This window comes from Syngnathus floridae, chromosome 8 (assembly GCF_059516105.1).
Source record: "Syngnathus floridae isolate MCC-2025c chromosome 8, RoL_Sflo_1.0, whole genome shotgun sequence".
Lineage (NCBI taxonomy): Eukaryota > Metazoa > Chordata > Actinopteri > Syngnathiformes > Syngnathidae > Syngnathus > Syngnathus floridae.
The window spans coordinates 15,794,471-15,809,487 of NC_142420.1; the positions used below are offsets into that span (position 1 = coordinate 15,794,471).

The following is a 15,017-nucleotide window of genomic DNA, read 5'->3' on the forward strand; positions in this document are numbered from 1 at the left end:
TGCTCTAACCCGGAAGACAAAACAGGTGGAGGTATGACAATAATATATGATGAAAGCTTATTTTATGGATATATTAGTTGGAATACAGATACATCCATCAATACTTGTAGGCACAAAAATTCAGCATGTATACTGGTCACATGGATGCAGTCATAGCTAGCAGGCCATCGACAGTGTCTTGACTAAAGGATTTCAGAGCAATTATCCCATTTTATCAGATTCTGTACATCTAGATTTTCTATAGTGCTCATAGATGGACAGACAGACAGACAGGTAGGTTAGTTAGGTAGGTAGGTAGGTAGGTAGGTAGGTAGGTAGGTAGGTAGGTAGGTAGGTAGGTAGGTAGGTAGGTAGGTAGGTAGGTAGGTAGGTAGGTAGGTAGGTAGGTCGGTAGGTAGGGTAGAGAGGGGAGGGAGTAAGGGAGGGAGGGAGTGTACGTAAGTATAAAGATGGGTAGAATAGTAGAGAGAGTGTGAGGGTAGAGAGAGTGTCGGTAGGTAGGTAGGTAAGTAGGTAAGTAGGTAGGTAGGTAGGTAGGTAGGTAGGTAGGTAGGTAGGTAGGTAGGTAGGTAGGTAGGTAGGTAGGTAGGTAGGTAGGTAGGTAGGTAGGTAGGTCGGTCGGTCGGTCGGTCGGTAGGGTAGAGAGGGGATGGAGTATGGGAGGGAGGGAGTGTACGTAAGTATAAAGATGGGTAGAATAGTAGAGAGAGTGTGAGGGTAGAGAGAGTGTCGGTAGGTAGGTAGGTAGGTAGGTAGGTAGGTAGGTAGGTAGGTAGGTAGGTAGGTAGGTAGGTAGGTAGGTAGGTAGGTAGGTAGGTAGGTAGGTAGGTAGGTAGGTAGGTAGGTAGCAGTGACGTGTGGTGAGGTTCATGACTGGGGAGGCACTGACGTCACCACCCCCCACCGGTAAAATTTGGCCGGCACCAAACCGTGTCACAAAAAATGTTGGGGAACGCTGCTCAAGTGTGGCTTATTCATTATTTAATTTGAACTATTTTAATTAAAATCTCAGCAGTCTTCACATATAAAAATACTCAACAAAGCACACGGAATCAAAAACTCTTTTTCGATCGTGCGTACCACTTCGTTCCGAAGTCCCGTTGTCCGAATCAAACATTTTAACTCCGGAGTTGCTCTTCCTGCACTGATGACCTCCTGCATCGACCGAAAATCCATAGTTGAAAATCGTTTGGATATGTAATCCTCCATTGTAAAACGAAATGTAAAAACGGGGGGAAAAAAACAAATGTAAAACTAAATAAATGGACGAGTGCTCCTCAGTTGCTGACTGTAAATTTGAACTGGAGATCTCTTATTCTACAAGTAGGCGCATGAAGCATCCCGGGATCACTCGCACCCCCTGCCATAAGGCTGGAGAACCTTTTTTCATAGCCTCCGTAAGGTCTCTTTTCAAAGCCGTTTTGTTCATCTTAAGAAACACGACGTTACAGACAGATGACAAAAAACACTAGGTATTCAATACATCAACTTAACTACGGAAATTAGTTAATATAGCCACAGTGTTTGAACTCTTAAACAGCGACATAAAGATAGAGAGCAGTTCTATCTAACTGCATAGCCCGTCAACATATGCAGCCGTGTGATCACGCAATCCTCAGAGGAGGGTAGACATGAAGTTGGCTCCTCCGAGCGAATCGTCTTTGGTTTTAAAACAACTATAAAAATTCAGCGATTTTGGTTCAAAATGATACAAAACTATTGAAATTAAAAGGAAAATGACTTTATAATAAAAACAATTGAAGTTGTTTTTCCCCTTTTCATGACCGCACGTCCCTGGTAGGTAGGTAGGTAGGTAGGTAGGTAGGTAGGTAGGTAGGTAGGTAGGTAGGTAGGTAGGTAGGTAGGTAGGTAGGTAGGTAGGTAGGTAGGTAGGTAGGTAGGTAGGTAGGTAGGTAGGTAGAGAGAGAGAGAAACTACATAGATTGTAAAAACATGCTATAAAAGAATTATAACAATAATATGAATTAACCCATTAACATTAAATAGATAAATAAATAGACAATATGAACAACAAAAAATAGATGTGCAGTAGATGCAACAGATACTCGTGACTAAATAAATAGACAATAAACGGCCAGATGAAAGTGTCAATAATAAACAACAACAAACATTCATTTGCCAACCCAAGATTGTGAACGAACTACTTTATCAACACTTTCAGCTGATGGGCGTGGTACACCCTGAACTGGTTGCCAGGGCACACAGACTAATCATTCACACTCACAATCACAGCTATGGACAATTTGGTGTGGTCGGCCAACCCATGAATGTTTTTTGAAATGTTGGAGGAAACTGGAGCACCCGGAGAAAACATGCAAACTCCTTATATATGGATCAATTAATGAATTTGTTGAAACATACTGGTTGTAGTACACAGTGCTCTGCCAAAATGTTTCAGTACATTTTAGTACGACTAGTAAATTACGAGGTCGCATCGCTCCCCAGCATTACGGCAACTGTGGTCAGGGGGCGTCACTGAATAACTGTTGTACTCGTGAGGCTATTTCATTTCAAAATAGGCTGCTCCGTTAATGTTTCGAATAAATTTACGGATCGATATGGAAGGGAAACATAGGTAAGCAGTACCAATGTGTTAGATCGAACTTTAGACAGTTCCGATCATTTTATAGGAGATCGTTTGAGAAACGCGATTGTTTACACTTTGCTTCGGCTCATGGGAGTTTGCGGGTGGCTAATGCTATAGTGATAGCTGCTATACGCACGAGGCTATTTCGTGTCAAAATAGGCTGCTCTGTTAATGTTTCGAGTAAATTTACGGCTTGATATGGAGGGGAAACATAGGTAAGCAGTACCAATGTGTTAGATCGAACTTTAGTCAGTTCCGATCATTTTATAGGAAATCGTTTGAGAAACGCGATTGTTTACACTTTGCTGAGGCTCATGGGAGTTTGCGGGTGGCTAATGCTATAGTATACGCACGAGGATATTTCATGTCAAAATAGGCTAATCTGTTAATGTTTCGAGTAAATTTACGGATCGATATGGAAGGGAAACATAGGTAAGCAGTACCAATGCGTTAGATCAAACTTTAGTCAGTTCTGATTATTTTATAGGAGATAGTTTGAGAAACGTGATTGTTTACAGAGGGCTCATTGGTTTGAGAAACGTGATTGTTTACAGAGGGCTCATTGGTTATTGGCTAGTGGGTGCATACCGCAACCCTAGTCAACCTCAGTTTGTTGCAGTATAGCTTCTATTTTATGTGCCTCTTACTCCGATGTGCCCTATATATGAAATAATTTCTAAAATAAAAAATTCAATGAGGGTGCGCCTTTAATCTAATGCGCCTTTTGGTGCGAAAAATACGGTAATACTACTAATACCGTAATTTCCGGACTATAAGTCACTACGAAGTGCAAGTCGCACCAGCCATAAAATGCATAATAAAGAAGAAAAAACATATAACATATACAAGTCGCACTGGAGTATAAGTCACGTTTTTGGGGAAAATTTGTTTGCGAAAATCCAACACCAAGAATAGACATGAATAGGCAACAGCAGGCTGAATGGTACGGTATGCTAACGTTACATAAACACAAACGAGGAACTGAGAACGTGTCTGACGTAACATATTAAGAGTTATTCAAATAACTCCAACATAAATTAGTTTATCAAACCATCCGTGTCACTCCAAATCATTAGATCCATCAAAATATATAATACAAACAACTCCATGGACTCCGGAAGTAGATGCGGCGCGTCCTCTTGCTGACGTCAGACTCATCGTCAGTTCCAGTTCCAAGCATTCCACAGGCTTAAAGCGCCCTCATTCAGTTTCGTGTGAAAATAACATATGAAGTGATATACTGTATATATAACTAAGTAATGTGCAGGGCCGATTTTTGCTATGGGCAATATGGGCGACCGCCCAGGGCACAATCTACGTGGGTGCGCACGAGCACCCTCAAGAAAAGAAAAAAATACACCAATTTTCTAGCTCAATCCGTTCCATCTCAAATTTGTTCGGTGGGCATGGGGCGGCCTCATTTTCACGTGATGTCAATTTGCTACTGAGTCGTGTCGGGTCTGGCTTCTTTTGTTCGTTCTTTGTGCGTGCGTGTCAGAAGAGCAGCCCTTTCCTCTTGCCCTACCCCTCCCTCTCCGCCTCTCACGACTACTCCAAGCAGGCAAGAAGGCGGTGGCTGGCAGGAGATCGTATGATTATGTTGAAATGTGAAACTAAAATCATTAACTGTTGAAACTTTCCACATTCCCTTGAGTTGTTGAAACTTTCCAAGGTTGTGCAAATGTTCTTGCTTAGCTTGTTGTCTAAAGATGCTCCACCAGTATCTGTTTACACAACTTTGTAAACCAAAGAGATAAAACCCTCTTCACTGACCAACCAAACCAATTTGCAGAGATTACCTGTTACCTCTCACCCCCACACCTGCTTTCTCTCAATAAATAGTTCCTCATAAGAGATGAAAGTCAAGACTGCTTTCAAGCACCTCTGTACCACACAGGGTGATGATGGCTTTCTCTGGTTCCAAGTGTAAAATGAACAAGCTGTCTCACGTGTGGTTCTTGTATAAAAGGTAGAGTAGGGAAAACTCTATTATGAATGTTTTCTGAAAACATTGCTTCAGCTCTATGATAAACATTGCCCCTTAATCAGGGCTTTGGGAAAAGACATTAGTAAAAAAGAGAGCAGCTCTTTTGTGTGTCATGCAGACAAAACTACTTATGAAAACAATTCTTAAAGGATAGTTCTGAAAAATTCTCTGCAAAATATGCATATTGAAATATGGATAAGAAATATGGTTAAGGTCTTGAGAAAAGAAAAGAAGGAATATTATGATAAGTTCTTTAAAAATGAACAAGCAGTATAACAATACATTTTGGAATGTAATCAAAAATGTAAAGAAAAATATATAAATAATAAATAAGCGAAGTCGGTTTTAATATAACGTTATGCGAATTGTATTAAAAAAATGAATACAATACAAAATTTATTAAAAAAAAAAAGCTTAGTTTGAAGTCCTTAGTTACAGTAAGTCCATCCATCCATTGTCTTCCGCTTATCCAGGGTCGGGTCGCGGGGGAAGCAGCTTTAGGAGGGACTCCCAGACTTCCCTCTCACCAGCCATCCAGCTCATCCCGGGGGATCCCATGGCGTTCCCAGGCCAGCCGAGAGACATAGTCTCTCCAGCGCATCCTGGGTCGTCCACGGGGTCTCCTACCGGTGGGACATGCCCGGAACACCTCCCCAGGGAAGCGTCCAGGAGGCATCCTGATGAGATGCCCGAGCCACCTCATCTGTCTCCTCTCAACGTGGAGGAGCAGCGGCTCTACTCCGAGTCTCTCCCGGATGACCGAGCTTCTCACCCTATCTCTAAGGGAGAGCCCGGACACCCTGCGGAGGAAACTCATTTCGGCCGTTTGTATCCGGGATCTCGTTCTTTCGGTCACGATCCATAGCTCGTGACCGTAGGTGAGGGTAGGAGCATAGATCGACCGGTAAATTGAGAGCTTTGCCTTTTGGCTCTTCACCGCGACGGACCGATACAGAGTCCGCATTACTGCCGACGCTGCACCGATCCGCCTGTCGATCTCGCGCTCCATCCTGCCCACACTCGTGAACAAGACCCCAAGTTTCTTGAACTCCTCCACTTGGGGCAGGATCTCATCCCCGATCCGGAGAGGGCATTCCACCCTTTTCCGACCGAGAACCATGGACTCGGATTTGGAGGTACTGACCCTCATCCCGACCACTTCACACTCGGCTGCGAACCGCTCCAGTGAGAGCTGGAGATCATGGCTTGAAGAAGCCAACAGCACCACTTCGTCTGCAAAATGCAGAGACGCGATGCCGAGGTCCCCAAACCGGACACCATCAACGCCTCGGCTGCGCCTAGAAATTCTGTCCGTAGAAATTATGAACAGAATCGGTGACAAAGGGCAGCCTTGGCGGAGTCCAACCCTCACTGGGAACGAATCAGACTTACTACCGGAAATGCGTACCAAACTCTGGCATCGGTGATACAGGGACCGAACCGCCCTTATCAGTTGGCTCTGCACCCCGTACTCCCGAAGCACCCTCCACAGAACCTCCCGAGAGACACGGTCAAACCCCTTCTCCAGGTCCACAAAACACATGTGGACTGGTTGAGCGAACTCCCATGCCGCCTCGAGGATCCTGCCGAAGGTGTAGAGCTGGTCCACTGTCCCGCGGCCAGGACGAAAGCCACACTGTTCCTCCTGAATCCGAGGTTCGACCTCCTGACGGACCCTCCTCTCCAGCAACCCCTGAATAGACCTTACCAGGGAAGCTGAGGAGTGATTCCCTTGTAATTGGAACGGAGGGTGTTCTTAAAGAGGGGAACCACCACCCTAGTCTGCCAATCCAGAGGCACCATCCCCGACGTCCACGCAATATTGTAGAGGCGTGTCAGCCATGACAGCCCCACAACATCAAGAGCCTTTAAGAAATCCAGGCGGATCTCATCCGCCCTTGGGGCCCTGCCACCGAGGAGTTGTTTAACTACCTCAGTGACTTCGACCCCAGAGATTGGAGAGTCCGCCTCAGAGTCTCCAGGCCCTGCTTCCGCAATGGAAAGCGTGTAGGTGGAATTGAGGAGGTCTTCGAAGTATTCTCCCCACGACTCACGACGTCCCGAGTCGAGGTCAGCAGCACGCCATCTCCACAGTAGACAGTGTTGACGCTGCACTGCTTCCCCCTCCTGAGACGCTGGGTGGTGGACCAGAATTTACTCGAAGCCGTCCAGAAGTCATTCTCCATGGCCTCGCCAAACTCCTCCCACGCCCGGGTTTTTGCCTCAGCAACAGCCGAAGCCGCGTTCCGCTTGGCCATCCGGTACCTGTCAGCTGCCTCCGGAGTCCCGCAGGCCAAAATGGCCCGATAGGACTATTTCTTCAGCTTGACGGCATCCCTTACCGCCAGTGTCCATCAGTGGGTTCGGGGATTGCCGCCACGACAGGCACCAATGACCTTACGGCCACAGCTCCCGTCGGCTGCCTCAACATTGGAGGCGCGGAACATGGACCACTCTGACTCAATATCCCCCACCTCCTCCGGGATGTGGGAAAAGTTCTGCCGGAGGTGGGAGATGAAGCTCTTCCTGACAGGAGATTCTGCCAGATGTTCCCAGCAGACCCTCACAGTATGTTTGGGCCTGCCAGGTCGGACCGGCATCTTCCCCCACCATCGGAGCCAACCCACCACCAGGTGGTGATCAATTGACAGCTCCGCCCCTATCGTCAACCAAGTGTCCAAAACCTTCGGCCGCCAAGTGCACACATGGACACCCTAATGTTTGAACATGTTCATTATTGACAATCCGTGACGAGCAAAAAAGTCCAATAATAGAACATCGCTTGGGTTCAGATCAGGGAGTCCGTTCCTCTCAATCACATTCCTAAACCTTATGCTTGAACATGGTGTTCATTTTTGACAATCCGTGTCGAGCACAAAATTCCAATAATAGAACACCGCTCGGGTTCAGATCGGGGGGGACGTTCCTACCAATCACGCCCTTCCAGGTCTCGCTGTCATTGTCCGCGTGAGCATTGAAGTCACCCAGTAGAACGATGGAGTCCCCAGAAGGAGCGCTCTCCAGCACTTCCTCCAGTGACTCCAAGAAGGGTGGGTACTCTGCCGTTTGGTGCATAGACAAAAACAACAGTCAGGACCCATCCCCCCACCCGAAGGCAGAGGGAGGCTACCCTCTTGTTCACCGGGGTGAACCCCAATGTGTAGGCGTCCAGCTGGGGGGCAATAAATATACCCACACCTGCTCGACGCCTCTCACTGTGGGCAACTCCAGAGTGGAAGAGAGTCCAGCCCCTCTCGAGAGGGCTTGTACCGGAACCCAAACTGTCTGTGGAGGCAAATCCGACTGTCTAGTCCAAATCTGGGCAAAATACGGCCCGCGGGCCATATCCGGCCCTTTGTGCGTCTCTGTCCGGCCCGCAATCATAAATTACATTTGATTACAACTGAATAAATAAAACAAATCTGTGTCGTACATGCAATACAACTGTGCTGCTTTTATTTTGAAAGGCGTCGCACTTCCGTGAAGCGTGCGTGCATGTGAGCTGTGCGTGTAGGTGAACTGCGCGAAGTAATGCTGCTCTCAAAATGTGTGCTGACACAAAGAAAAGAAAAGTTGACAAGGAGTGCAGTGTTTTCAACAAGACATGGACTGCCAAGTATTTCTTTACAGAACTGAAAGGTAAAGCCGTGTGCCTGGTTTGTGGCACACAGGTCGCTGTGTTTAAAGAATATAATTTGAGTCGCCACTACACAACCAGACATGAGAAAAAATACATCTGTCTGAGCGTGCAACAGAGGCTAATGCATTGCGAGCAAAATTGCAAGCCCAACAAGGACTTTTTATCAAACTTCACACCCAGAGATGCAGCGGCTTTGTCATTTGAGGAAAAGTTAAAGAAGATAAGAATAAATTGTCCTGATTAATGATTGTTTTTTATTTGACCTATACACCACAATTTCACATAGCTTAATATGAATATAAACAGAATAATTGTATTCTTCTAATTACCAGTACCAGCTATTTAAAATAAATAATTTAGTGTATTTTACAATGGAAGAAAATTGAGCAGGTATAAGTTATTGTAGGTGTGGCCTTCTGACACAACTCAGGTTTTTCATGTGGACCCTTGTAAAAATTAAATGCCCACCCCTGGTCTAGTCGGAACTTTTATGCCTCACACACCAGCACGGGCTCCTTTCCAGCCAGAGAGGTGACATTCCTTGTCCCAAGAGCCAGCTTCTGCAGCCGGGGATTGGACCGGCAAGGTCCCTGCCTTTGGCCGGTGCCCAACTCACAATGCACCCGACCTCTTTGGCCCCTCCCACAGGTGGTGAGCCCATGGAAAGGGGGACCCACGTTTCCTTTTCGGGCTGTGCCCAGCCGGGCCCCATGGGTGAAGGCCCGGCCACCAGACGCTCGCCTTCGAGTTACAGTAAGTTACGAAACACATCTCTGTGTCTCGAAGGTACAGTGACAATAAAAACCCCTTTTTATTATTTCTTTGTAATTTATTTCTTTTTACATCTCTCTGATATAATGCATTTGATTTATTGCTATGTTTTTTATTGTTACACAGTATTAAGGAGTCATCGTTGTTTTCTTGTCTGTTGAACGAATTAAACGAATTACAGTGTATATTTGATCCAACATACGAATATTTCAACATACGAAGTAGGTCTCGGAATGAATTAAATTCTTATGCAGAGGTTTGACTGAATTGTGTAATAATCAATATGGTTTCAAGATTCAACTGTATACGCACTTACAGATTACATTGAAACATCAACGTGGCCCGAGACAAAAAATTAAATAGTATTTTAATATTCTCAGACTAAAGAAAAGCTTTTAGGTAGGTCGATCAGTCGGTCGGTCCAACAGGGGATGATCATCGGGGGGAATTCAATTGCCAGCACTTAAATACATAAATACATACAGTTTGCTGACGACACGACTCTGGTGGGTCTCATCACGAAGGGCGACGAGACTCGGTACAGGTCAGAAGTTGACCTTCTGACCACGTGGTGCAGGGACAACAACCTCCTGCTGAACGTCAACAAGACCAAGGAAATCGTTGTTGACTTCCGGAAGGGTCACACAAAACGCTGATCATCGACGGTGCTGTGGTGGAGAGGGTGAGCTGCACCAAGTTCCTGGGGGTGCACATCAGTGAGGACCTCTCCTGGTCCGCAAACACCTCGTCACTGGCAAAGCAAGCTCAGCGCCGCCTGTACTTCCTGCGGAAGCTCAGGCGTGCATGTGCTCCTCAGGCAGTCCTGTCTACATTCTACCGTGGCACCATTGAGAGCGTCCTCACCAGTTGCATCGCTGTCTGGGTGGTAACTGCACTGAACAGAACTTGAAGGCCCTGCAGCGCATAGTGAATACGGCTGGTAAGATTATTGGTGCTTCGCTCCCCTCCCTGAAGGACGTTTACACCTCCCATCTCGCCCGCAAGGCAACCTCGATTGCGAGAGATGTGAGTCACCCGGCTCACTCTTTGTTTGACCTTCTGCCCTCTGGGAAGAGGTACAGGAGCCTGCGCTCCCGCACGACCAGACTCGCCAACAGCTTCTTTCTCCAGGCTGTTAGGACCCTGAACTCGCTACCCCCTTCTGCGTAGCGTGCGGCACTGTTGCGCTATTTTCTGGATTGTCTGCTGTACGCTCACTTGCTCCTTTTTTTGCTCCTCTTATTTATTTATTTGTTGTGTTATTTATTCATTATTTATTCAGTGCTGTTGTTATACTTGTTTACTTGTTTGTCTGTTGTGGGCCATATCTTGTCACCGTGGAATAGGGGGGAACGAAATTTCGGTTTCTTTGTGTGTCTTTGGCATGTGGAGAAATTGACAATAAAGCTGACTTTGACTTTGACTTAAACAGATAGACAACATAATCATCGGACACAACAAAAACAATAACAAAAGAGAGAAAGAGAATAGATCTGATTAAATTAAATAAATAAGTTAATATTAATAATTAAATCATCAAATAAATAAACAATAAACAGTGTCATGACCGTGAATGCGCCCCTAACCCCCGCAACGAGTTAAAAAGTCTCACGGCATGGGGAAGGAATGAACCCCTCAGCCTTTCTGTGGAGTAAGATGGTGTCAACAGCCTGTCACTGAAGCTGTTGATCTGCCTAGTGACGGTTCTGTATAGTGGGTCTTCGTGGTTGTCCCTCAGCGGGAACAAGTGGTCAAAAGGTTTGGACATCATCTGTGGTCAGTTTTAGGGCCCAAATTAATTATATTGTGTATAAATGACAGACTAATTAATATGAATGTGTGTGAAAATCTCAAAATAGTAATGTTTACGGATGACACCAATAATTCCGGCTCTGGAGCTGACCAAAACCGCTTGATCCATTTATCCATCCATTACCTGTACCGCTTGTCCCCACGGGGGTCGCAGGCGTGCTGGAACCTATCCCAGCAGTTATCGGTCGGTAGGCGGGGGACACCCTGAACTGGTTGCCAGCCAATCGCAGCGTACAGAGATGAACAACCATTCACACACGCACTCGCACCTATGGGCAATTTGGAGTGCCCCATTGGCCTACCAAGCATGTTTGTGGGATGTAGGAGGAAACCGTAGTTCCCGGGGACAACCCACACAGGCACAGGGAGGGTCGGAGGTGGAAAAGAACCCGCAACCTCTGAACTGTGAGGCGTACATGCTAACCAGTATGGCACTGTGCCGCCGTAAACCGCTGGATGATTACTGTAAATAGAAATATTTCTAATCTATTGACATAGTTCAGCATTAATAAATTGTCAATTAACCCTCTCAAAAATAAAATTCTTAGGGGAAGAAGAGTTTATACGAGGAAATATAGTTAATCGTAAACTGCTACACCATTGAAAGTGTTTATGAATGTAAAATTTTGGAAGTCAAAGTAGATTGTCTCTTAAGATGAAAACTGTATTTTTTATAATTACACAAGAAATTAGCATAAAGCATCTCTGTCCAACAGAGGCTCCAAAATAAAGTTAATATGTCAACAATTCAGCACTAATAGAACACCTACTATGTTTTAGGACTGTAACAAGCCTGGCTCGATGGCAAATCACAACACAAACAAAACTAACTTTAGGGAAATAACTCAGAGGGATCAGGCCAATCAAGATGGTTTATTTTACAAACAATAATGATAAGTGTGAGTAAGAATCAGTGTTGTATGCAGTGTATGAATGCAAATGAATGTGCGGGTGCGAATGTGTTGACATGAGTAAATCAAGGATAATGGAATGGAAGATGAACTGGAGACAAAAACCCAAAAGTGTTATCTGGTGGGGGAGAGAGCAGAGAGAGTGAATGAGCACTGCACAAACAATTTAACAGCACACGTGTCACCACTCAGTCAGCCCCACCCCTGCCTGCCAAGCCTCCCACAACAGGCAGGGGAGGGCCGTGACAGGACATACCTATAAAACCTCACTGGAACCGCTCTTCAAACAACAAAAATCTGCAGTTAGAATTTTACACTATAAACTTACTACACAAATAATCTTATACCTTTTGACTTTTACTCGATAAATAAAAATCAACTCAATTCTCCCTTGCCCGGACGCGGATTGCCGGGGCCCCTCTCTAGAGCTAAGCCTGGAGGCGGGGCTCCAAGGCAAGGGTCTGGTGGCTGGGCCTTCACCCATGGGGCCCAGCCAGGTGAAGCCCGAAAAGGCAACGTGGGTCGTCCTACTTCTCATGGGCTCACCACCTGAGGGAGGGCCAAAGGGGTTGGGTGCAGAAAGAGCTGGGCGGTGGCCAAAGGCGGGGACTTTAGGGTCCAATTCCCGGCTATAGAAGCTGGCTCTAGGAACGTGGAACGTCACCTCTCTGGTAGTAAAGGAGCCTGAGCTGGTGTGCGAGGCAGAAAAGCTCTGACTAGATATAGTCGGGACTTGTCTCCACACACAACTTGGGTTCTGGTACCAGTCCTCTCGAGAGGACTCTCTTCCAGTCTGAGGTTGCCCATGGTGAGCGGCGCCAAACATTTATGGGCATGCTTATTGCCTCCCAGCTGGGCGCCTGCACATTGGGGTTCACCTCGGTAGCCTCCCTCCGCCTCTGGGTGGGCTGACAGGTCCTGACTGTTGTTTGTGTCTATTCACCAAACAGCAGCTGAGCGTACCCACCCTTTTTGGAGCCCTTGGAAGAAGCGCTCCTTCTGGGGACTCCATTTTTCTGCTGGGTGACTTTGATGCTCACGTGGGCAATGACAGTGAGACCTGGAAGGGCGGGATTGGGAAGAACGGCCCCACCGATCAGAATCAGAGTGGTGTTCTATGACTGGACTTCTGTGCTCAACATGGATTGTCCATAATGAACACCATATTCAAGCATAAGGATGGATGGATGGATGGTCTTTTACTTAATGCTGACAGACTCAAGCTTCGTTATCTCATCAAACACACTACATGACTAAATATGGACAAATCTTCCAAAAAGATGCTGCCGGATAATGTGCAAGGTGTATTCAAACTAAGGCCAGATAATTTTTGTCTCACAGGAATGTTGATATTTGAGTAACAACAGATTGACACCACACTACAAAGTCACAGTTGGAGGTGTCAAACAGAAAAAAGATATCTGCGAATCTGACCGTCTTTAAAAGAAAAGTGAAGAGTTCCTTGATAAAACAATACCAGGGTTAACATGACATGTCATCATGATGAAATGTTTCGTGAGTCATTATGTCTGTATCTGCTATTATGTTTGTATTATCTACTACTGCAGGCAGGTTCCTATGCTCCCGATATAAAAGAAATGAGGGTCCTGGCTTGAAAGTTGCCTGGGCAATTGGTGTGTCATCAATCTGGAAGGGTCATCAATCCTGCAGAAGATTTTATGAGCTCCTAAGCTTGAAAAAGATGATGATTTGCTTCAACATGTTTCCCAATTCGGCAAGTGATGTGTTAACAGTACATAAAATGAAATCATGATGAATGGTGACAATGTACAAGCTGGAACAAACAAACCAACCAACAAACAAAACAAATAAAATAACAAACAAACATAACCTGAGGCTTTTACAACACTGTGTAGGGGTCCACATAAAAGATGGAATATATTTACATGGGATCTTACCTCTGTGTTTCAGAATTTCAGCCATGTACTTATTTTCTCCAAACTGTTGGTCCAGCTTGAATTTGATCCAACACGCATTCGAGTCCCTTTGCTGGCACAGCATACTCGAAATAGTGAACTGATCTACCATTTTATGCAAAAGGCTATCTCTGCAAGCCATACTGCAATTTTTTTTAAAAGGGCCAGATTCAAAGCCAAGGCATTCGATGCAATTTCTGAAAAAAATGAAAATAAAAATAAATATGGTCCGTTTCATTCTGTAACTTCAAAATTGCTCAATGATTAAACTACTTACAATTTTATTTGGCAAGCATCAGGGCAACCAAGACATGTCTGGCAATGTGGACGTTGGTATCCGTTTTTACAGTCACAACGGTTACACTTGCAATTCCCTCTGCCATAGCAAATGGTATTATTCGGGGTACGACACCCCTCTTCTGATATTGTGCATTGACATGCTGAGCCATCAAAGCCTGGGTGGCATTCACATTTGCCGCAGTTGCATTTACCATTTCCTGTCAGTTGCAACAAACAGAAAGAAAATGGACTATTATACACTTAATTATTTGAAAAGGATATTTGAAAACAAAACTGTAACGTAAGTATTAGTGGTCAGGTAAATGCAACTTATCAGCGATTCCCAAGATCCTAAAATGGATTTGCACGTTTTCCACATTCAAATCTCTACCTGTCAAAGCTAAAACACCGTGCGCAATGTTTATTGTTACTATATACGTAGCTGTTGGTCTGTTTGAACGTACACTCCAATATAACTTTTAATTTTTAAATAACGAATAAGCACATGTGAGGGTGCACGTATATATATATATATATATATATATATATATATATATATACCAAAGTCAAAGTCTGCTTTATTGTCAATTTCTTCACGTCGAGACATACAAAGAGATCAAAATTACGTTTCCTACTATCCCACGGTGACAAGACATATAACACATGCAAAAAGTAAAAATAAGAAGGCACATACAATGAATAAATAAGACCAACGAATAAATAAGACCAACTTGGTGGAAATGGTGCAATTGTGCATACAGCCGACAGTCAGTATAATAGCGCAAAAGTACGGGAGGAGTAGTGCAAGTGGAGTAGTAGTGCAAGGCAGCTATTGTGGCCCAAAAGGCCAGGACGTCATGTAGCCAATGGTGAAGGGGGGAGAGAGTTCAGGATCCAAACAGCCTGGAGTACGAAGCTGTTGGTGAGTCGGGTGGTGTGGGAGCGCAGGCTTCTGTACCTCTTCCCAGAGGGCAGTAGATCAAACAAAGTGTGAGCGGGGTGACTCACATCACTCACAATCGTGGTCGCCTTGAGGGTGAGATGGGAGGTGTAAATGTCCTTCAGGGAGGGG

General features: G+C 45.3%; 1 protein-coding gene across 4 annotated transcripts in view; it reads right to left on the reverse strand.

Moving 5' to 3' along the window:
• itgb2 (integrin, beta 2) overlaps positions 1-15,017 on the reverse strand; it is a 112,125-nt gene that overhangs the window by 16,372 nt on the left and 80,736 nt on the right. For 3 of the 4 annotated variants that reach the window (XM_088383352.1, XM_088383350.1, XM_088383353.1), the window contains 2 exons: positions 13,944-14,163; positions 13,649-13,863 (listed from right to left, as the gene is read on the reverse strand). In XM_088383352.1, coding sequence (XP_088239478.1) covers positions 13,649-13,863; positions 13,944-14,163 — 435 coding nt within the window. Of the gene's footprint in view, positions 1-12,852; positions 13,395-13,648; positions 13,864-13,943; positions 14,164-15,017 lie in introns of those variants that run through there. The other variant, XM_088383351.1, reaches the window with a different exon arrangement.